The sequence below is a fragment of the Notothenia rossii genome (assembly GCF_949606895.1).
Source record: "Notothenia rossii genome assembly, chromosome: 11".
In the NCBI taxonomy this organism is placed as follows: Eukaryota; Metazoa; Chordata; class Actinopteri; order Perciformes; family Nototheniidae; genus Notothenia; species Notothenia rossii.
Window position 1 is genome coordinate 3,006,195 of NC_136910.1, and position 24,489 is coordinate 3,030,683.

The window sequence follows — 24,489 nt, forward strand, 5'->3', positions numbered from 1 at the left end:
GCTGTTCACCCATTGGTCAAACATTAAGGGGGTAAAAACGCGAATCCCGGCAATTTCTAGCGGAGCCTCCGCCATGGAGCATCGGCAGGTTATTCTCATGCTGCTGTTAATCTGGAGATCAACAGACACTAGCGGCCCGCGCATATGATTATATCATCAGATCAAACATTATAACACATGAGAGACGTTCTGCAGTCAGGAGGAGGTTTCCACGACGACAGGTGGCTCTGACTTTTATGTATCGTTTTTAGTTTGATAGTTGTTTTTACTTTACACGACACTGTTCAACACTTCATTCTGCTTCACTCGTTCGCTGACGATTTTGAAGACATCTTCTGACACGTAAATACTACGCTTCCTATGTTTCGGTGCGGACTGCGTTCACACCAGAGATGAACCGCTCCAGAGTTCACTAGCAAGAGGTCCGAGACCACCTCTTTTAGTGGACCAGAGTCCGGTTGTTTAGTTCACTTCAGAGGTCTCAGACTGTGTTCACACCGACCCAAACGAACCGCACCAAGCGGCTAAACTCACCAGGGTTCGATTCAACCGGACTAAACAAGGCTGGGGTGAACGCGACCTTACAAACATCCGAAGTTCAACACTGAACTTTGAAGCAAATCGTGGAGCCGTGTGCAAAAAGGGTGAAGCGTTTTTCTATGTTTCCACATTGATAAAACCATGATGGTCTTGTACCGTGTTTTTATTGAGTCCATTCTGTTCTTTTCTTTAGTGTCATGTTTTAGTTACCTATGTCTTAAACAGCAGAAACTCTCTGAGCCAGATTTGTAACTTGTAAGTGAAGTTTATTAGAAAATGTAGATATTGTTTATCAATATTTAAATCAGTGTTATGTAATCTCCCTTACTTACAGACTAATCGTGTGAAAGTGGGATTCAATTTGATTTAACGACATTTAGCTTCAGATAGCCTGATTGAGGTCATAGCTTCCTGATTGGGGTCGCAGTTTGATGAGGTCACTGGTATAGTGATTGGGTACCAATGGGGGTACAGGAAGACTGATAGATAATGGAAAATAATAAATGGAAAAGTGAAGATGAACCAAAAAATGAGCTTTCTCTTGGCCTAGTGACCCCAACGTTATAAGAAAATGTTTTAAAAAGTGACTCTCGTTAAAGAAACCGTTTACCCCAAAATCAAAAACTTATATTTTTCAGATTACATTAGATTTACTTTATTGATCCCAAATTGGAAACTTGTTCTGTTACAGCAACAAGGGACACGGTTGGTTGGTTGGTTGGTTGGTTGGTTGGTTGGTTGGTTGGAGAGATGGATGTTGGTTGGTTGGATGGAGAGATGGATGAATGGAGTGAACAATGGATGGATGGAAGAAAGGAAGGAAGGATGGCTGGATGTTGGATGGTTAGATTGATGGATGGAAGGAAGGATGGGTAGATAGATAGATAAGTACAGTAGGTAGGTAGTGGATGAAAGAATGGATGCACAGATGGATGAATGAAAGGTTAGATAAATTAATACAGGGTCTATGCAGGAGTCCTGAAGTCAGATGTAATTCCTTTTAAGACCTTTTCTAAGACCCTTTCCATACATTTTAAGACCTCATCGCCACTTTGAGTTCTAACCGGTTGCCTTGGCGACACACTTTACCTCACATTGACTATATACAGTATTGATTGTCCTTCCTCCTTATCTTCCAACCATTTGGACGCAGACTTGCATTTCCCCATAACGATGTTGGTTAGCAACCGGCGTAAACGGACCGTCGAGCGCTATCAAGCAGTGAGCGTGCGATGTCCTGTTCAGATGACGTCAAATCCAACAGGATGCCATAAATAAAGTACACAGAATCACACTACACACCTACGCAATGATTACATTCAGGCAAACTGTAGAATACAACCTCTTTGGATAATTTATATACTTATTGAAAACAAGCTACAAAACGTAATACCTTGGAAAATACCCTTTAATACTTTTTAATAGCCTTAATTTTCACTAAATTGATTTATCAACTTTGAATACTTTTTAAGACCCCGCGGACAACCTGTCCCGCGGTGGATAGGTTGATGGTTTGAGGAAGGGATGAAAGAAAGCAAGTATTAATGGATGGATGGATGGATGGCAAGGCAAAGAAACTAAACAGTAAATATATCAACAGTAGTAGAAAACACTTTAAGGGACCAGTTTACTTCCAACAAAATATACATACTGGATACTTAATGCTGAATACAAGTGTGCTGAATATAGAGAATATAGAAAGAATGTGGGTTATGAAAGAGGAAAACATTGGAGTTCGGTTACATTTTGTGTTACTCACTAAAGAACAGTGTTGAAAGTGTGCCGGTCCTACCCGGTCCTTAGTACCGGTAAGAGATTTCCAGGCGGTCCGGAGGACCGGGAAGAATTGATAGCTCCACCCGTGGAATTTATACTACGAAGGGCAGATATTTTGGTTTGGATTACTGGTCTGGAGGAAGCTCGCGAGTGTGTGTGTGTGTGTGTGTGTGTGTGTGTGTGTGTGTGTGTGTGTGTGTGTGTGTGTGTGTGTGTTTGTATACGTGTGTGTGTATGTGTATTTTTGCGTTTGTGCGTATTGTGTTTGTGTCCCGGGGAAAACACTAACGAGAAACACCGGCTGCTGTTATGCCTGCTTGACCTCAAGTTACTCCGTTCTCCGCTTGTAATTATGCCGTTACAAGCTTCTAAGTTGTATTTATCATCTGAATTTGTCAAAACAAGTTTCATATTCTGAAAGCCACGACTTTGTTTATTAAACAAAACACCCGAACCCCGAAAAACTATTTTTTTACGCAAATCCACGTTTATTTTGAAATGAGCCGTTGCGACTTCCGACTGATTTCGATAGAGCGGGTCACATATTAGCTTTTTCCCACTTGATCAGAACAGCGGGAGGAGAAAAGAATGGAGTGACTGAATGACAGCTAGAAAATTAGGCTACGTGGTAATTAAAGCAAAAATGCAAACGACGACTCTTCAGATGTTTAAGAGAAAGGAGAGAGATGAAGAAACTCAGAAGGTGCTTAAAATTTGAAAAACAACGCCCACAGATGACACAGGTGATGATGCTTATTTAGCCCAGAGAATGGACATGAACATGGCCATGATGAATATAATAAGTTAGCTAACTAGCAAACTGTATATCTCTATATGGGGTGCCCAACCAGTCGATCCCCAGTCGATCTCGAGATGTCTAAAAGTAGAACAACAATATTCAGTTTTATCGTTAATGTCCTACAACAGGGGTGGCCAAACTTTTTGGTTCAGGGGCCACAATGATGTATCAATGTGACAGCCGGGCCGGGGGGCATTGTTTGGTTCCGTCTTGATTCATGTCGGGCTGAGGGTTGTTTTAATCTCATTCTCCCGCGCGCGGGGTGACGTCCACGCGCAGCTGCGACGACCAGGGAGGAAGGGACTTTTCGCGGCGCGCGCGGCGTGTGGACAGTTGGGGATAACATAAATAAAAATTGGATCGTTGTATTTTAGACTTTAAGGCTTTTTAAGATCAGCGCGGGAACCCTGGCTCATTTATACCAATATTGGACGGGCCACATTGAACACATCAACGGGGCGCATGTGGCCCGCGGGCCGTAGTTTGGCCATCTCCAGGCCCGGTTCTACGGGGGTGCATAAGGGTCCCAGTTGAATGTTAAGCACCCTCACTTGAAAAAGAGAAGGGAGTGAAAAATATTACATATACAATAACAATAATAATAATAATAATAGTAGTAGTAGTAATATGAAGAAGAAGAAGAAGAATATAGTTGAAAATAAAATAAACTGTAATTGTGTTCAAATATTGTGGTCAAATAACTATAGTTAATAACCCCCCCCCCCCCCGTCAACGATCGCCGCCGTCTTGGTTCAAAAAAGTTTGGGCACCCCTGCTCTATATAGTCAAAGGCTATTTTACTCAGAACACAACATGTACACAGCATACTATTTTAACATTAAATATTTTGCTTTGATATCTTCTATTTTAATCTGCACATTGTGGCATACATTTTATTTTATTAGTATTTTAATTTATGTAACCAATATTCTGAAAATTCAAAGAAAGACAGAGACTTGTACATTTTTGACTGTCTGCTGAATTTAGTTATACATCTTTATTCTAATTTATAACAGTTGAGGCCCAGAGGGAGGAAGAGGAGACTCAGCCAGAAGAAGTGGCAGCAGGTCCCTCAGAAGCCACCATAGGTGATGCTAGCCCTACTGCATACCCTTCTATATGGAAAGAAGAACAATATGAACAGTTCAAACAGAAAAATGAATGGATGTATGCTCACAATGGAAGGCTAGGCTGTACCCCATGCCATGATGTGAAGGATCTGGGTGTCATGGCCTCCCGTGGTGTTAATATTGCTATTCAGTGGGCTGATGGAAAGATAATCCCAGCTGGTCCATCAAGGGATGTCCAGCTTTCATCACTGCGCAAAAAAATCCATGAACACAAGAACTCTGCAGCACATAATGAAGCAGTCAAGATTATTCAGACAGCAAATAAAGATATTCTTCTGAACATGAACGCGAGTAGTCAGGAGTCTGTGTTTGAGTCTACTGCCAAGGTATTCATGACAACCTATTATGTGGCCAAGAACAACAAGCCTTTCACAGACTTTGAGATTCTGATTGACCTGCAGCATGCAAATTCTGCTGATTTGGGGCGTGTTTTGCATAGCAAAACTGTCTGTTGAAATAATTGAGCATGTGTCATCACAGATGAAAAAGGAACTTCTAAAAAAGATAATAGAGACCAAGAGCAAAATCACAGTATTGGCTGATGAGTCAACCAGTGTTGGGCACAAATCAACACTAATTGTGTTCCTGAGGGCTAGTGTTGATGGAGACATGGAGCCCATTGCCTTTCCGTTGGACCTGGTTGAGCTGGATAGTATGTCTGCTCCTCATATCAAGGAACAGATTATGGGTTGCTTGCTTAAAAATGGCTTTACTGTTGAGTTGCTGAGAGAAATCCTCATTGGATTTTGCAGTGATGGGGCCAGTGTCATGCTGGGAGTGAAGTCAGGTGTTGGGAAGTTGCTCCAGGATGACTTCCCAGGCATCATACTATGGCACTGCCTTAATCACAGACTGGAGCTTGCTGTTGACCAGGCACTGGATGTGACAGGGGGAACAAAGGACTTCCAGGCATTCATGGACAGCCTATATTCATTATATAGCCAGTCACCAAAAAACATGCGGCAGCTGAGTGAATTTGCTCACAACCTGGACATCGCCCTCAGGAGGATTGGAAAAGTGTTCAGTGTTCGCTGGGTAGCTTCTTCATGGAGGGCAGTCTCTGCAGTTTGGTAGTCTTATCCAGTCTTGGCACAACATTTCCGTGAGGCATCAGAGGATGATACAAGGGACAGCAGAGAGAGGGCCAAATTCAAAGGTCTGCTTTCTAAGTTGTGCTGCATCAACTTCCTGAAAAGTCTTGCACTGATGGCAGATGTTCTGACTGAACTTAAGAACTTGTCAGCAATTCTTCAGAACAGGAAGACCACACTCCCAAAGGCCCATGACATCATGACGACGTATGTCAAACGCATAGAAAGTTTCAATCGCTACCCAGGACAACATGCAGTTGATGCCAGTCAGGCAGAGGAAGTGATGGAATTCAAGGGAGAGGATTTAAGAGTTGGCAGGTCTCCCATCATTGACTCTGCTCAGTTCATCCAAGCAGTGGCAGACAATATGAAAGAAAGACTCTTCACAACCACAGCAAACAGAGCACAGGCCAGTGTTGCAGCCAACCGAAAAGAGGCTTATAACAGCCTTATCAATCAAATGGCAGTCCTCAACCCTGACAACTGGGACCATGACAATCCTCGATTTGGAGATAATGAGGTGAGGGCTTTGTGTGATGTCCTACATGTGAACCAACAATAGGCCCATCTTGGATTCACAGAATACAAGGCCAGTGGAGGAAGAAACATTCCCAACAAAATGAAGAAGTTGCTCATGGCAGTGGCACTGTCTCCAAGCAATGCTGACTGTGAACGGGGGTTCAGCACAATGAATAACATCATAACTGAGTATAGGAGCAAACTTACAACAACAAATGCAACAAATCTCCTCTTCATCAGCTCTGTGGGACCACCATGCAGACAGTGGGATCCACTGCCTTATGTGAAGACCTGGCTGGGCAAAGGAAGAAGAGCAGCCCACTCAACAAGCTGCATGGCTCGCCGGTACACAGAAGAGGAGAGCTACTTCAGCCCTCTGTGGAAAATGTGGAAAAGTGTGTAGTTTACCTCCCTCAACATGCCTTGCTAATGGTCTGTTAAGTTTTGACACAAGTTGTATGCACAATTGAAAATAAATAATTGACTATACATATTGTCAAGTGTTTCTAATTTCTACCCCTTAAAGACATTACAAATTTGAAGTTTGTGTTCAGGGATGCATGAAGCTGGGGGCGGGAGGAGAACAATATGAACCAATGAAGGTCGGGGTAGCATTATAGTACCTGCAAGAAATTCAAACCACTTTCACCCCTGCTAAAGAAAGTATAAAGCTAGCCAGATTCCTCGCTGTTTGCAGAAAATAGTTTTTCTTTTAGCTGTATATTTATAAATCCAGATTGTGTGTTGAGGAGATATCGGCTGCCTTCATCTCTCATATGATGGAGCAAGATGGCATTCAAAAACTCAACAGCGATGTGTCTTTTCAGAAATATTGACAAAAAGCGCTGGAGAAACTCTGACTTCTTTATTCACAGCTTCCATCACTCCGTCTGTTCACTTTGGAGAAATGTCACCAAACCCTGTCTGTTGTTATTGTGTTGTTTACAAGACCCTTAGCTGTGCGTTTACCTACATTTGAACCTCCTCAACCATTGTCCTCCATTTATGCTCTCCCCAGAGTCTGTCTGCTCTCTGCTCTCGTTCCTCTGTTCATTTATCTCCTCCTTATTCACTTATTCACACTCTTCTTTCCAACGTCTTCCCGTCGTCTCATAATCTATTTTCAGGTCAGAAGTTATTAATCATCCTCCTTTTATTCCCCTCTCCCTCCTCTAATTTATTCCCTCCATACCTAGTCTCAGTTTAATTCACTTACTGTCATAATGTGCTTTGCAGAGAAGGCAAAAGTACACACTTCCTTTACTCAAGTAGAAGTACAGATACTCATGTTTAAAAATACTCTGGTGAAAGTAGAAGTACTGACTAAACTTCTTTACTCAAGTCAAAGTAAAGAGGGCTTTGAAATGTACTTCAGTAAAAAGTACCCATAACTAGCAGCTGTTTTAAAGAGTACCTGACCTCCCTTTATATTAATAGAACAATAATGTCATTGTTAGCTAATGAATGTTTCCATGGTGACCAACGGCAACATGACAACGTTTCCATTGGTCCCTCTTCTTTAGAGAAGACCAGGAAATGATGGATACACGGATCGTGTTCAAATCAATAGGCACGCAATGACTCTAAATAATAATGATCACGCCACCAAACACACATTCAGACTAAAGGAACCAGCCTGTTTGGAAAATGAGAGAAGTAGAAAGTACAGGTATTTGAGTTCAACATGTGAGAAGTAGAAAGTACAGGTATTTGAGTTCAACATGTAAGAAGTAGAAAGTACAGGTATTTGTGTTCAACATGTAAGAAGTAGAAAGTACAGGTATTTGAGTTCAACATGTAAGAAGTAGAAAGTACAGGTATTTGAGTTCAACATGTAAGAAGTAGAAAGTACAGGTATTTGTGTTCAACATGTAAGAAGTAGAAAGTACAGGTATTTGAGTTCAACATGTAAGAAGTAGAAAGTACAGGTATTTGAGTTCAAAATGTAAGAAGTAGAAAGTACAGGTATTTGTGTTCAACATGTGAGAAGTAGAAAGTACAGGTATTTGTGTTCAAAATGTAAGAAGTAGAAAGTACAGGTATTTGTGTTCAACATGTGAGAAGTAAAAGTAAAAAGTGCTCAGATAAATAAGTAGTGGAGTAAAGTACTGATACCAGAGAAATGTACTTAAGTTCAGTAACAAAGTATTTGCACTCCACTACTCTCCATCTCCAGGTGCTTTGACCCCCCCCCCCCCCCCCTGATCTCCCTCTTTCTCTCTGAACTGAAACTCCTCTCTGCTGTGATAGTCAGTGTTTCTGAGCCATCTGTCCCCCCCCCCCCCCCCCCCCCCTGCTGAGAGATGATACTGAGGGGAGACCCAGAGACATGGCGGAGACACAAAGTCTTCAAAGTGAAGCTCAGAGGAAGTTAGGAAAGAGATGAAGGAGAGGAAGAGAGAAATACAGAATTGATGGATGGATGAATAGAAGATTGGATGGGTGGATAGATGTATGGATGTTGGTTGGTTGGATGGAGAGATGGATGAATGGAGTGAACAAAGGATGGATGGAAGAAAGGAAGGAAGGATGGCTGGATGTTGGATGGTTAGATTGATGGATGGAAGGAAGTATGGGTAGATAGATAGATAAGTAGGTAGGTAGTGGATGAAAGAATGGATACACAGATGGATGGATGGTCAGCTAAATGAAGAATAGGGTAGGATGATGGTTTGAGGAAGGGATGAAAGAAAGCAAGTATTAATGGATGAAAGAAAGGATAGAACAAGGGATAGTTGATGGATGAGTGGATGGATGAACGTTTGTATTAATAGATGGAAGGATGAAATGTTATCCAGTGGAATTTGTGGACTCTAACAAACATCTAAAGTTCAAAACTGAACTTTGATGCAAATTGTGGAGCCGTGTGCAAAAAGGGTGCAGCCCTGATGGTCTTGTTCTACCGTGCTTTTATTTTTTCTTTAGTGTCATGTTTTAGTAACCTATCATTAAACAGTAGAACCTCTCTTAGTCAGATTGCTGAGTGGTTAAGTGAAGTGAATGTATTGTTTTGATTGTTCACGTTCGTTCGAGTGGTTTTTAAAAGCTGGATCTTCAGTACTGATTATTGTTTGAAACGTATGTCACAAAGGATACGGTGTCCTTTAACTGCAAACCAGATCTACCAACGAGGACGAATGAAACCCCCTGAACCTGAAAGGACCAGATCTACCAACGAGGACGAATGAAACCCCCTGAACCTGAAAGGACCAGATCTACCAACGAGGACGAATGAAACCCCCTGAACCTGAAAGGACCAGATCTACCAACGAGGACGAATGAAACCCCCTGAACCTGAAAGGACCAGATCTACCTACGAGGACGAATGAATCCCCCTGAACCTGAAAGGACCAGATCTACCAACGAGGACGAATGAAACCCCCTGAACCTGAAAGGACCAGATCTACCAACGAGGACGAATGAAATTCCCTGAACCTGAAAGGACCAGATCTACCTACGAGGACGAATGAAACCCCCTGAACCTGAAAGGACCAGATCTACCTACGAGGACGAATGAAACCCCCTGAACCTGAAAGAACCAGATCTACCTACGAGGACGAATGAAACCCCCTGAACCTGAAAGGACCAGATCTACCTACGAGGACGAATGAAACCCCCTGAACCTGAAAGGACCAGATCTACCAACGAGGACGAATGAAACCCCCTGAACTTGAAAGAACCAGATCTACCAACGAGGACGAATGAAACCCTCTGAACCTGAAAAGACCAGATCTACCTACGAGGACAAATGAAACCCCCTGAACCTGAAAGGACCAGATCTACCTACGAGGACGAATGAAACCCCCTGAACCTGAAAGGACCAGATCTACCAACGAGGACGAATGAAACCCCCTGAACCTGAAAGGACCAGATCTACCAACGAGGACGAATGAAACCCCCTGAACCTGAAAGGACCAGATCTACCTACGAGGACGAATGAAACCCCCTGAACCTGAAAGGACCAGATCTACCAACGAGGACGAATGAAACCCCCTGAACCTGAAAGGACCAGATCTACCAACGAGGACGAATGAAACCCCCTGAACCTGAAAGGACCAGATCTACCTACGAGGACTAATGAATCCCCCTGAACCTGAAAGGACCAGATCTACCAACGAGGACGAATGAAACCCCCTGAACCTGAAAGAACCAGATCTACCTACGAGGACAAATGAAACCCCCTGAACCTGAAAGGACCAGATCTACCAACGAGGACGAATGAAACCCCCTGAACCTGAAAGAACCAGATCTACCTACGAGGACGAATGAAACCCCCTGAACCTGAAAGGACCAGATCTACCAACGAGGACGAATGAAACCCCCTGAACCTGAAAGAACCAGATCTACCTACGAGGACGAATGAAACCCCCTGAACCTGAAAGAACCAGATCTACCTACGAGGACAAATGAAACCCCCTGAACCTGAAAGGACCAGATCTACCTACGAGGACGAATGAAACCCCCTGAACCTGAAAGAACCAGATCTACCAACGAGGACGAATGAAACCCCCTGAACCTGAAAGAACCAGATCTACCAACGAGGACGAATGAAACCCCCTGAACCTGAAAGGATTGGAGAGGTATTGCTCTCACCTCGTGCGATCCTCAGCACCCTCATGATGCGGATGATAGTTGGGTTGATGGGCAGAGTGTTTCCATCGATCTCCTCCAGAGTGATGCCCATGATGGACAGCAGCACGATGGCCAGATCCAGCTGGTTCCACCTACACACACACACACACACACACACACACACACACACACACACACACACACACACACACACACACACACACACACACACACACACACACACACACACACACACACACACACACACACACACACACACACACACACACACACACACACACACACACACACACACACACACACACACACACACACACACACACACACACACACACACACACACCACTTTTAAACCATGAATCCAATGTTTAATAATCTTACGACAAAAGTAAAGACATTTGAAATAACTATTTGGACTTCCAGGAAGCCAGGACTCTTGAGAGAGCGAAGCCAATATGTTCAGAGAAGTTAATTACCTAAAGAACGTAACAAAGCATGAGGAATAAATTGCCAAAATCCACTTAACAAATAGTTAGAGGCTTTTATGCTACGAGAAATATCGATACCACATTTAGCAGAGGTTAGCTTAGCTTAGCATACAGACTGGAAACAGGTAGGAGATGCTAGCCAGTGTCTATCAAAGGTAACTAGCGATTTAACGGTGACAAGATACGTGTTAAGCAGCTGCTCCCATTATTTTCTAACTGCATGCTAAGCTAAGCTAATTATCTACCTGCTCTAAGGTCATATGTTGGTGGTGTCGATCTTCCAACCTAAGAACTGTATTTCACAACATTTGAAACTGTTCCCTTGAGAATGTGCAATACTTTTGGAGTATGATCTATTCTTGTAAATGTTATTGGTTTAGATTTAAGGATTTTGTCATACATGGAAGAATGAACCTTTTACATGTCAGTGAATCATTTTAAAACTCCCCATACATGCTGAGTCAGAGGAACTAACAGAAGATTATCTATGACTCAATGTTGACCCATGCAGACACTAGAAGAACGTCTTTATGGACATCTCCAAACGTTCTTTCTGCCGTGTCACTACATTTAAGGCGAGACGCGGCAGGCAAAAACATCGTTTTTCAAACACTTTTCAATTTTGAGATTTTGTGCTATTTTGATTCCATAACATGTTTTCTTTCAGGCTTTTGGAAGGAAAACGTACGAAATACATATTTAAGTGTTTATTTTACTATAGTTTGTCTATTTGCGTCTGTAGGTTTCTCCTAAATTCACCAAAAGTTAGCATTCTAACGTAACATAAAGTACCGCGACCGCTGTGTGCACCATGTCATTAGAGATATCGTTGGAAAGCTCCGTCTCTCCTTGCACGAAGCAAGGTTACACAAAAAGCAAATGACCCCGAACATGAAATACCTTCACGGAGTGCGTCGAGGCGCAAGCTGTCATCCAGAGAACAGGGGGGTCTCAAAATGAGTTTTTTCTCCTACTGAGTCCAAAATGTCCACTTCAGTAGCACGTACATACACCAAAGCTTCCAATTATATTCCTATCAATATTATGAAGGCTTTTACAGAAGGGTTTGTTCATATGTCATTCATAGCCTGAATTATACAACATTGTTTACCTAAAAGCATGGCGAAAATTGATATTTTAGGGCTGTTGACAGTATTTTACTGATTTATGGAGTGATAAAAAGAGATATCCAATATCCCTTCTGTAAAAGTCTTAGATTCTAATATGACTACAAAATGAAACAAGAATTTTGAACCTGGCTTTATCCAAAGTTCAGATTTCGGTTCCTGAAATGTGTTCAAATATGTGCATATTTAATGAGATAATGGCTCATTTGCATATTTAAACAAGTTATTTCAGAAAACTTGTAATACAAAAAACAATTGCCTTATTGTAAGTAATTAACTGGAGAAGTTTCTAACTGATATCTTTAAGTTAAAAAGATTACCCTATTCACCTGGGGTGTCTCACCTTAAATAACAATGCCAAAATTCCAAGCCCCTTTACTGCAGTGCTTTGTGGAGGAGCGACCAAAAGCATTGTTTTCCCAGCCGTTCGACACACAGTGAACTAATCACATACACGTTACATTTAGAGACAGAGTGTTCCCAGTTAGAAGGCTGATTAAAAAGCTGCAAAGCTATCATTTAGTATTTCATAACGATCAGGATACACTCTTTTCCAGGTACTGAGATCTGAGCAATCTAATTTGTTGGAACCAAATCTTATTTTCCAACGCCCCGGACAATAAATAAATACAGCTGAACAAAATGTCTGGAACAAAAGGAGAGAATAAAAAAAGCTCATTGGAGATATAATCTGATGTGTCCAGAGTTGATCCCTTACATCTGCATTTAGATACTCAAAGTGTGTGCATCAACGCAGCCTACAATCCAACGAGGTATCTCAATGAGTCCGGAGAGTCTTTGGCTAATGTTGTGTTTTTGTGTGATATCAAAATGAACTGCTGCCAAATACAGAAAAGGATACTCTGGCACTGAGAGCGGACATCATGGAGCCCTTGGTGGTCAGCGAAAGAGTCCAAAAACATGATGTGTGTGTGTGTGTGTGTGTGTGTGTGTGTGTGTTGCTGATGTGTGTGTGGTGGTATACAGTTGTTGTGATTGTGGTGTGGTTATCAGCGGGAAGCCAGGGATTTCAAAGCTATGAAATCATGTGAGGCGGCGTGTTTTATGGGGGTTTAACGAGGCCGTCTGAATTCATACGAGCCTCTCTGAGAAACCACCCGAGAGAGAAAGATGATTTAAGCTCTCCCAACACTAACTCACATTTTCCACATGACTCAGAGGTTACAGAAGGTACCTTTCAACCACTTTTTACATCTAGGAGGTAAATGGTTATTCAGAAAGGTCCGTCTCTGCCTGCCTTATGAATCACCTTTAATTTAACTCACGTTTTGTTTAGTGTTTTCTAATTTTTCTATTATTATTTATATAATTTTTCTTTTTCTTTTTAAGGTACATGATAAGGCATGTTTTTTCTGAATTACACTGTATGTAAAAAATGAGTTTGTAATTGAAGAACGTACATGTATGGACAACCTCCTAGATCAATCAATAATACAGCAAAAACGTAAAATGGCAGTAATTGAAATCCTCACTTGTCTTTGAAGAAGCGTCTGAACCCAAACGCCACCAGCTTGAAGACGGCTTCCAGAACGAAGATGAGGGTGAAGATGTAGTTACAGATCGTCAGCGCCTGCTCCAGCTCCTGAGGAACGGACAGGGATACAAATATTAAAGATTAAGCATCCCTTTTAAAGTCAGAGTTTCATCGCCACTCGCTTAATGAAATGTGCTGAAACTGCTCTGTAAGACCACCTCACTTTATGACTGTCTCTTTCTATAGAGGGAAACACTTCCAATGAGACCCAGTGACACCACTCGGCTTGTTTTGGTCGATTTACATGTTTTTACGTCTGCATTGTAAACTCGGTCCTCTCCTACAGAATGAGCCTTTCCATAAATAGATTTCCTCACATCGTCCGTCCCCTCCCTCATTCTCCATGGAAAGGCCGTTAGCATCAAAGTGTCTGTTTTTGCCTGCGGGAGAATTCACAGTGTCCATCTGCGTGTCAAAAATGACCTTTAGTGACCTTGTTTCGACCCCTTGTCTTTTATGCTGCTAACGTTTCCCAAATGTGGATCAATACAGTACTTCTTATCTTAAATAACCTCCAGTTTCATGAACACATAGATAGTTTACAAAGATGGAAAACATGGCTATAACCCAAAGGTGAAGAATATTCCTACTGGTGAACAACTCCATGTTAGCCGACGGGACAAACTATAATGTCAAAAACATTTCTCCAGTAGGTAGCTTCTGCCATTGTAGGTAGTTCTTATCACCATAATTTAAGTTCAAGTGGTATTTGTTCTGATAAGTTTGGTTTATTTAATTATTTAATACTATAAAAAGGAGATCAGACGTCACATAGCTTTAGGAATTGAACCTAGCTGTATGGGGTATGAGTTTTTCCTTTAACTTTCCATCACCTTGATTGTCTGTTATACTTAAAGGTGGGGTAGGTCATTTTGGAGAAACCAGCTCGAGTGGCTAGAATTTGAAAATACACAGCCGCAACAAATCTGCCACTTCCTCACAGAGCCCCTCCTCCAACACACACGAACGCGCACATGACCAATGAGGGCACGAGATGAGTTTGTGCACAGATGGAAGGCTGACAGGCAGGTAGGCCATCCAGTTACTCTAGCCGGCTCAGATGATTGGTTGTGCTTTTTACAGTACTACGGCTTACACAGATGAATTTGTTTTAATGGATTTTTCGTCAAAGCACTTCAGATATTCATTGCTATCGGGATGTTAAGAGCATTCCATGGAATATAACAACAAGTGTATCTCGAACCGGTTTCTCAAACTTACCTACCCCACCTTTAATGATCTTTTTATGCAGTATATGGTTAGTACATTCACTTCTGAGAGTCTTGCCACCAAATGGCCTCAAATGGCAAGATGGCGGCACGTGTATTCTAGATACTTTGGCTTCCTTTTCGTGCTGGGAAATATTTGGAGCATCTTTATATACACTACTACGGAAGAGGATTAGGGCCATATAAATGTTTTTTTTTGAGGATTTGAACAAAAAATGTTTTTTTTTGTTCGGAGAAAAAAGTCAGAATTCTGACTTTTTTCTCCGAATTCTGACTTTTTTCTCCGAACAAAAATAAAACGTTTTTTTTTCAAATCCTCCCAAAAACAAAATCATGTGGCCCTAATCCTCTCCCGTACACTACAGTCTTAAGTAAAAACCAAACGTTATTTTTTTACCCAGGGTAATTGGACTATACTTCCTAAACACCCCTACTGGACCCCATTGGTATCTTTCATGCCAAACAACGTCCTTATTTGCCTTAAAACCCCTCATAGTCGTCTCAAATATTCTTCTTCTGGTTCCTCTCTCTTCTATGCTGTGTTTTGTTTTACTCTCTTTGAATTGTGTTCCTGTCTCTCCTTCTACCTCGCTCAGCCATCTTTTGTTTCACATCCTTCCTCAGCAGGTGGCCAACAATATGTTGAAGCCATTGACAAATATTTTGAAAATGAGTGCGAGACAAATCCCAGTTGGAACAGCTGCCAGGTGGCGATTAACATATGGGTAATAAATCCTAAGTGTCCATAGCGGACCTCAGTGTGGATTCATGTGATTATATGAACCGTTGAGTTCACTCGATGGGCAGATTGTGTGGTACCCCAGATAACCTTAAATTCAGTTTGAAGCATTATGGTTTCCCGTCTTTTATGGACTGTATAATTGCCTCGTAGCCATTGTTTCAACCTCCCTTTTATGATCCATCACTGCCTTTCTTAGAATACTTTTCCAATTCTCATCTTATTTTATCTCTTTTTCCGCTGAACTGATTATTTTCTCACCCTTGTTTCAAGAACTGGTCAAGGTGTAGGAAAGGTTTATTTTTATTATCATTGGCACAGCTTGTAAACCGGAGACTAAGTAAAGCAATAAACCTGTTGTTCCAGGAAGAGATATAAATTAATATTACAATGACGTTTAGTTTAAAGACCGAATATTCTGTGCCAATGATGAAACACATTCTCAGTACCAACATCTCAAATACATATGCTTGGTCTCAGGCCAAATGAAGTCATGTCAAAAACAAAATCCAATGGAAAAACCCCATTGGTTTTCAGCAGAGGGAACCTTTGCGAAGCTTATATCCGCATTACAAGAATATGTCATGTAAACTTAACACAAAAAGTAAGGACATTTGTGTTTGGTAGACTATTTCTTTATTGTAACAATGCTTCTTGGCAATACATCTTGCTCCGTTGGAAAGCCTGTTTTCTTACCTTTCAAATGGTGCCACATTTGTGAGGAACATGCATTTGTGGGATGGGCAGCAGAGCTGAGTATTTTGGTTGCGCCCATAAAAAATGTTACAAATCTCCTCTGCCAAGGCCACACCTTTGCCAAGAAGCATCGTTATAACAGAGAAATAATCGAACAAACACAAATGTCTCTTCTACATCAACATGTGTCCCCTCTTCTTCATGTCTCTTCTACATCAACATGTGTCCCCTCTTCTTCATGTCTCTTCTACATCAACATGTGTCCCCTCTTCTTCATGTCTCTTCTTCATCAACATGTGTCCCCTCTTCTCCATGTCTCTTCTACATCAACATGTGTCCCCTCTTCTTCATGTCTCTGCTACATCAACATGTGTCCCCTCTTCTTCATGTCTCTTCTACATCAACATGTGTCCCCTCTTCTTCATGTCTCTTCTACATCAACATGTGTCCCCTCTTCTACATGTGTCCTCTACATCAACATGTGTCCCCTCTTCTTCATGTCTCTTCTACATCAACATGTGTCCCCTCTTCTTCATGTCTCTTCTACATCAACATGTGTCCCCTCTTCTTCATGTCTCTTCTTCATCAACATGTGTCCCCTCTTCTCCATGTCTCTTCTACATCAACATGTGTCCCCTCTTCTTCATGTCTCTGCTACATCAACATGTGTCCCCTCTTCTTCATGTCTCCTCTACATCAACATGTGTCCCCTCTTCTTCATGTCTCTTCTACATCAACATGTGTCCCCTCTTCTTCATGTCTCTTCTACATCAACATGTGTCCCCTCTTCTACATGTGTCCTCTACATCAACATGTGTCCCCTCTTCTTCATGTCTCTTCTACATCAACATGTGTCCCCTCTTCTTCATGTCTCTTCTACATCAACATGTGTCCCCTCTTCTTCATGTCTCTTCTTCATCAACATGTGTCCCCTCTTCTTCATGTCTCTTCTACATCCACATGTGTCCCCTCTTCTCCATGTCTCTTCTACATCAACATGTGTCCCCTCTTCTTCATGTCTCTTCTACATCAACATGTGTCCCCTCTTCTTCATGTCTCTCCTACATCAACATGTGTCCCCTCTTCTTCATGTCTCTTCTACATCAACATGTGTCCCCTCTTCTTCATGTCTCTCCTACATCAACATGTGTCCCCTCTTCTTCATGTCTCTTCTACATCAACATGTGTCCCCTCTGTGTAAAGAGACTCTGAAAGTTTCAGTTTCTTTTTGTCCTGATCCATTTCTATAAAAGTCTGAAAATGAGCTGATCAGATTTTGGCCACTTTATGATGTCATAACGATGTTTTGTCTTGTGTAACCATTAGCCAATCAGCAACCAAGGTACCCCCCCCCCCCCCCACCTTATCACCTGAATCTCCTCCTAGAGCACCATTGAGTTCTTTGTAACCAAATGTCTCTCAGAGGGGCGTGGGGAGGGGCTCCTTATTTTCATCTAAAGTAACAGACAGAGAATCAGCACTTTGGAAACAGGGCTGAAACAGAGGGGATTATGGGTAATGCTGCAATGATCTGTTTGGTGTTTCAGCCAATCAGAGACAGGCTCTGTATATATCTGAGACCTGTAATATATGGATGAGAGACAGTATAATAGGAGACCTTTGAAAGCAAAGGGACCCCATAATAACCCCCCATCCTCTGACCTTGGGCTGCTGGTAGTGCTCCATCGACATGGTGATGACGTTCAGGCCGATGATGATGCTGATGAAGAGGTCCAGGTAGGTGCTGGTGCACAGCTTGTGGATGAGCAGGCGAGTGGGGGAGTAATCTGAGTAGTAAGGCTTACTCTGAGCTTCTGTTGGAAGTGGGATATAGTGGGGGGGAAGAGGTGAAGGTAGCGGGGGTAGGAGAAGGAGGAGGATGAGGGGGAGGTGGCGTTCAACAAATGAGATAGGACGTAATACACTGGGAAACGTTACAGTAGAATTGCGGTGTTGAAGACTCCGAAGCTGCTTTCAAAACAAGAAGGTTAGTGAAACACAACTCCTGTCACTCAAGATGGCGGACTCACATGAAGAGATAAGTACAGAGAGATGTGAGGAGACGGAGGGAGGCGGAGCAGATAACGGAGAGAGAGAAAGAGAGACTCCAGCCAGGTCAGATTGTTTCATTCAATTGAAGTCAGTTCGTTAACTTAAGGTTCAGGGTCACGCGTCAAACAAACACCGTATCATCTGCTAAGCATTGTTCCTTTCCTACCTCATAGTGAGCCTCATCCCTTCATCCTCAAACCCTATTCCTTCATCCCTTCCTCTCTACATCCCTTCCACTTCTTACCTCATCTTTACACACATCCCTTCATTCCTTCCTTAGTCCCTTCATCCTTCATCCATCCCTACATCCCTTAATTAGTTCATCCTTCCCTTCCTACATCCAGCAATTCCTTCCTCCCTTCCTTTGACCCTTCATCCCTCCCTTGCTTCATCCCTTAATCCCTTATACCTTACATCCCATAATTGATTTGTCATTGCCACCCTACATCCCTTCATCCTTACTTCCCTTCCTACATCTAGCAATGCCTTCATCCCTTCCTTCCTTCCTTTGACACTTCATCCCTCCCTTCCTTCATCCCTCCCTCCTTACTTCCCTTCCTACATCTAGCAATGCCTTCATCCCTTCCTTTGACCCTTCATCCCTCCCTCCTTACTTCCCTTCCTTCATCTAGCAATGCCTTCCTCCCTTCCTTCCTACCTTCGTTTGATCCTTCATCCCTCCCTTCCTTCATCCCTCCCTCCTTACTTCCCTTCCTACATCTAGCAATGCCTTCCTCCCTTCCTTCCTACATTCCTTAAACCATTCATCCTTTCACTCAATCACCTCCTAGATCCCTTCCTCCCTACCTCCCCTTCCATCTATCACTGCAAACCTCCTTCCCTAAATCATTTGACCCTCCCTTCCTTCCTCCCTACATCCCTTTGACCCTTCATCCCTCCCTGCCAATTCCTTCCCTACATCCTTTCTTCCCTACATCCTATAATTAATTCATCCTTCCCTCCCTTCATCACTTCCTCCATACATCCCTTCCCTTCCTACAGCCAGCAATTCCTACATCCCTTAAAACATTCATCCAACACTGCTTACCTTCCTCCCTACTCCCCTTTGACCCTCCCTTCCTTCCTAAAGTCCTTCATCCGTTCATCCCCTTCTTCCTAGGCCTCTTCCTGACAGATACCCTTCCCTCATCCTCATTCACCCCCTACACTACTTACCTCCAGTAATTAAGTCTTGAATTGACATATTGTTGTGAAATACACCTCGTTAGTTACCTCTACTCCGAGAGAGGACGTTTGCAGATAACACGGATTGCCCGATATGTGTGTAAGTGTGTGAAAACGATATTCGGCCATTTCTCTCCTCTCTCTATCATCATTACCTGCCTCCCTTTATCTCTTCCACTCCTCTCAGGAAAAAAGATCACAACACAGGAGAAACCTTTTCCCACACTCATCCATCACTTCCATCCAGAGAGGAGGGACAGATGGATGGATAGGGGGTGAGGACGAGGGAGAGAGAGGACGCTCAATCACTCCATCAGTGAAGGAGAGGCTGGAGGTCACTACGGGAAATGAAGCTGGTCCTTTGGGCGTTTCCACCAATCCCAATCTGCCCAATCAGCCCAGGTGTGCTGTGCTGGAAACACTCCCATGAGAGTGCATGTGTGTGTCTGGAGTTTTCCCAATAGAGGCGGGAAAACCCTCATAGATCAGGGAATAGGTGAGGAGAGAAGAGTAAACAGAATCCACTAACTGAATAACTTTCCTTCCCTATTTTAAATGGGGCGAAGCCTGCGAGCTAGTTCAGGCAGTCAACTCGAACACGTGACGCGCCTCGTCGCTCTTACAACCAAACAAACACATGCTCCTAAACATGCCGCTCTATTTAAGCTGCCAGGTCTTCCTTCCCGCTATGCTGTCACTGCTGTGTTCACCTCCGCCCCAGCTTCCGCCCCAGCTTCCGCCCCAGCTTCCGCCCCAGCTTCCACCCCAGCTTCCTCCCCGGCTTCCTTCCCGGCTTCCTTCCCGGCTTCCTTCCCGGCTTCCTTCCCGGCTTCCGCCCCGGCTTCCTCCCCCCAGCTTCCTCCCCCCAGCTTCCGCCCCAGATTACGCCCCAGCTTCCGCCCCAGCTTCCGCCCCAGCTTTCACCCCAGCTTCCTCCCCCCAGCTTCCACCCCAGCTTCCGCCCCGGCTTCCACCCCCCAGCTTCCACCCCAGCTTCCGCCCCGGCTTCCACCCCAGCTCCCGCCCCGGCTTCCGCCCCGGCTTCCGCCCCGGCTTCCACCCCGGCTCCCGCCCCGGCTTCCGCCCCGGCTTCCGCCCCGGCTTCCACCCCAGCTCCACCCCAGCTTCCACCCCAGCTTCCGCCCCGGCTTCCACCCCGGCTTCCACCCCGGCTTCCCCCCCAGCTCCACCCCGGCTCCCGCCCCGGCTCCCGCCCCGGCTTTCGCCCCGGCTTTCGCCCCAGCTTCCACCCCAGCTCCACCCCAGCTTCCTCCCCCAGTCTCCGCCCCGGATTCCGCCCCGGCTTCCGCCCCGGCTTCCGCCCCGGCTTCCGTCCCGGCTCCCGCCCCGTCTCCCGCCCCGGCTTCCGCCCCGGCTTCCTCCCCGGCATCCTCCCCGGCTTCCTCCTCGGCTTCCGCCCCAGCTTCCGCCCCAGCTTCCGCCCCAGCTTCCACCCCAGCTCCCACCCCAGCTTCCACCCCAGTTTCCACCCCAGCTTCCACCCCAGCTTCCACCCCAGCTTCCACCCCAGCTTCCACCTGTAGGCTGGGGGGTAGTTATCAAATCATCACTCAATGTTCTTTGTAAATCTGTGGAGTGATGAGGCCCGAGCCTAGACGCCAAACTCAAACTATACGCTGCTTCTAATAAACATATTCAGTTGTCTGACTGAAATATGTTTCTGCATTTTTGGGGGATTGAAATGTAGCTCTTGCATTAAACCCTACCGCAGACTTACCACAGTATTTAGTTTGTTGTTTAACTGATGCATCTGCTGCCGTGTTATCATTCCCCAAAAAAAGAAAAAGCCTGCACCTTTATGAATAATGGATCCCCTCTCTTTGCTCATCAGTCACCGATAGGTCGTATCGACAGGACCTGCGATTGATGTCCTCCTAAAACAGTTTGAACACATCATAATTTATCATGGCTAAATACCAATAGGAAAGTCTAGCTTGTCTAGTTTGGATTCGTGTGCTTCCTTTGTGACCTAAACAAGGAATCACACATTTTGAACATATAAAGCAGGGGTGTCAAACTCAAGGCCCGGGGGCCAAATCCGGCCCGTGACTTCATTTCATGCGGCTCCACAAGAGCTTGCAAAGAATATAATATGTTTATTATACGGTTAGATGATGATTTACAGAATCACGTTGCCCATAAACTACATGTCCCACGATGCATCTCAAATTTGACTTTTGTTCTTCTAAATACGCCTTTTTTCTTAGAATGTGCCTTTTTCTCAGAATTTGATTTTTTTTTTATTAATGTTACTTTTTTTTTAAATGTCACTTCTGTTTTTTGATTTTCCAGCTTTTCTTTTTAAATCATTTTGTGACATTCTCACTGAAGAGAATTGCAATTATTCTGCTTTCAAACGTAGTTAATTATGAAGTTATTAGCCTATCAGATAATAATCCAATGCAGAGGCAATAATGTAATTCTTTTATATATATATATTTATATATAAGTTACAACTGGCCCTTTGAGTGCAGCCATAATGCTGATTAAATTGAGTTTGACACCCCTGATATAAAGGGTGGGTGGCAACACTTTTTGGGGAGTATATAATTTACGGTTTGACATTATGGTTGTTTATTGTTTGGATACATATTTTCTACTGTCGATATGTCTATATTTGCTGTATTTTACTTAGTTTTTTACATTTTTAAACCAACTTGCCTTGTTTACATGTTACTGTAACTAAATTATTTCCCAATTAGGGATGCATTAAGTATATCTAATCTAGTCTTATCTAATTCAAAAGGTACATTTTGTGTAATGTACCTTTCCCATCAGTTAATCTTGTAATATTCACCAACGGACTCCTCTGAGTTTCTACTTTACGTAGTGATACCCGTCTAAGTTTGTTTATATCAATGAAACTCACGAACATGTTGATCTATGAGCTGCTGTAAGTGAAACGACTGTGCAGAAAGTTACATCTGAATCCAATAACAGCCTTGTTATTAAGTTAAGATTGTTTCATAATCAGTTATTGGATTAACTTTAGGAAAAAAGACCCGTGAAATGAACGGTTAAATGAGCAAGAACTGACGATGTTTGGCTTCACATTCATTATTTGTTTTCAGGTCCTCCTTGCTGAAAGCTAATCCTACGCCTGCTGGTAATTATTGATATTGACAACAGGGAGCGTTGAACCTGAATACTGGAGGTAACATCTGAACCACAGGAGAACCTCTGCTGGAGTTTGACTGCTGCTGAGATGTGCGTGCCACAAAGTGAAAAATAATTTGGCTTCTGGTGTCTGACTTTTCAAACAAATGCACTCAGACGAGATGACACCTGTGTTCCCCTTCGCTGCAGAAACACTTTCTCATCACGTCAGCTGCTTTTTTATTGACAAGGCTTTTACTTTTTCACCATATGGCCCATCGAGAAGACAGTGATAAAGCAGCTTTAAAGCACCTTTGGGTACGTCTGGGCAGATGTCTTTGAATTAGGGCAGTAAGGTGCAACCCATGTGGGATGCAACATGTTCTCTGGGAGTTCCTATTTACGAGACCCTCTATCATCTCTGGATGAGCGCACATTAGTTTCACTCTGTTCTACTTACTGTCTGCAGGTGCACAGATAACACTAGTCCCTTTGTTTCCCCTCATTCATATTCCAGAGGCCACAATATTATTATTTTGCTGCTTTGTTTTATCAAGTCATATCTTACACTGCGATTTCTAATCTTCTTTGTTATACCTGTCTATTGTTTATGTTTTTATTTATTTTCTTTGCATTGTTTCTGTTCTGTTTTTTGTCTGTCTTTGAGCATTAGGAAAGAAAAAAAAGAAAAAAAAGAAATCCCATTTATTATTATAAGACCCCAGGAAGTGCGCCAGCAAATTATGAAGTGGCCAAACGGTGGTACTACAACTTATGTGTCAGTCCGTGGCTTCATTGGGCCCAAAAAGTATTTTTCACATTGACTTACATCGGGAATACTACCCAGAATGAACAGGATCATTTAACTGAACGCTGCATCCAGTTCTCTTCACACATCCATGAGTTTAGCTTGTTTTAGAGGCAACAACATTATCCTTTTGCTGCTTTGTTTTAGTAGATCAAGTCATATCTTACATCAGTGTGATTTTTTGTTTTATACCTGTCTTAGTCTATTTTAGCCAAGACTACTGTTTGTGTTATTTGTGTTTTGATTTTAGGTAAAGAGTCTTTGAGAATTAGGAAAAGCGCTATAAAAATCCCATTTATTATTATTATTATTATTATTATTATAAGACCCCAGGAAGTGCGCCAGCAAATTATGAAGTGGCCAAACGGTGATACCACAACTCATGTGTCAGTCCGTGACTTCATTGGGCCCAAAAAAGTATTTTACCCATTGACTTACATCGGGAAATAGGCGTCTGTAAATCAGCGTTTTTTGTTGTTCTTGATAAAACAACTACCCAGTATGAACAGGAACATTTAACTGTATCCAGTTCTCTTCATACATCCATGAGTTTAGCTTGTTTTAATTTGACTTCTCTTGGCTTTTTAAAGTCTTAATATTATTTATTATTTATAAGCACTTTGAATTGCCTTGCTGATTAAATGACCTTGCCTTAATATGTTCTACTTTTCCTCTTAGAACGATATGCTCTCCTGTATCCACTCTCTGACAGTGCTATAGAGGACCCCAGAGTAGAATACATTAGAGGATAACTGGGGTGAGGCCGGTTCACTTCCTCCCTAAAGAAGTCATTTGAGGAAGTGAGTGAGCATTGCCCTCAGTTTTCTGGACGGGGCAACGAGGGCGAAACCGAACAAGACGTTGGGGAATAAGGAGAAGAAATGGAAATAAAGAGCGAGTCAGAAAACTTTTGTCTAAAACTCAACTATTCTCTAGAGAGGAATGAAGCGAGGGAAGGAAAGGTGAATGTTTAGGAAGCTGAATTACTCCACTCTCCTGTACTCACTTCGAAAAGAGCACACCTTATTAATGAGGAATGGAGGTA

General features: G+C 43.0%; 1 protein-coding gene across 1 annotated transcript in view; it reads right to left on the minus strand.

The window, feature by feature from the left end:
- Positions 1-24,489, minus strand: part of LOC307024374 (voltage-dependent T-type calcium channel subunit alpha-1G-like) — a 229,603-nt gene that overhangs the window by 23,927 nt on the left and 181,187 nt on the right. The window contains exons 12-14 of the mRNA XM_079658439.1: positions 17,945-18,250; positions 13,557-13,666; positions 10,449-10,579 (exon numbers count right to left, since the gene is read on the minus strand). Of these exons, the coding sequence (XP_079514565.1) occupies positions 10,449-10,579; positions 13,557-13,666; positions 17,945-18,250 (547 nt within the window). The remainder of the gene's footprint in view (positions 1-10,448; positions 10,580-13,556; positions 13,667-17,944; positions 18,251-24,489) is intronic.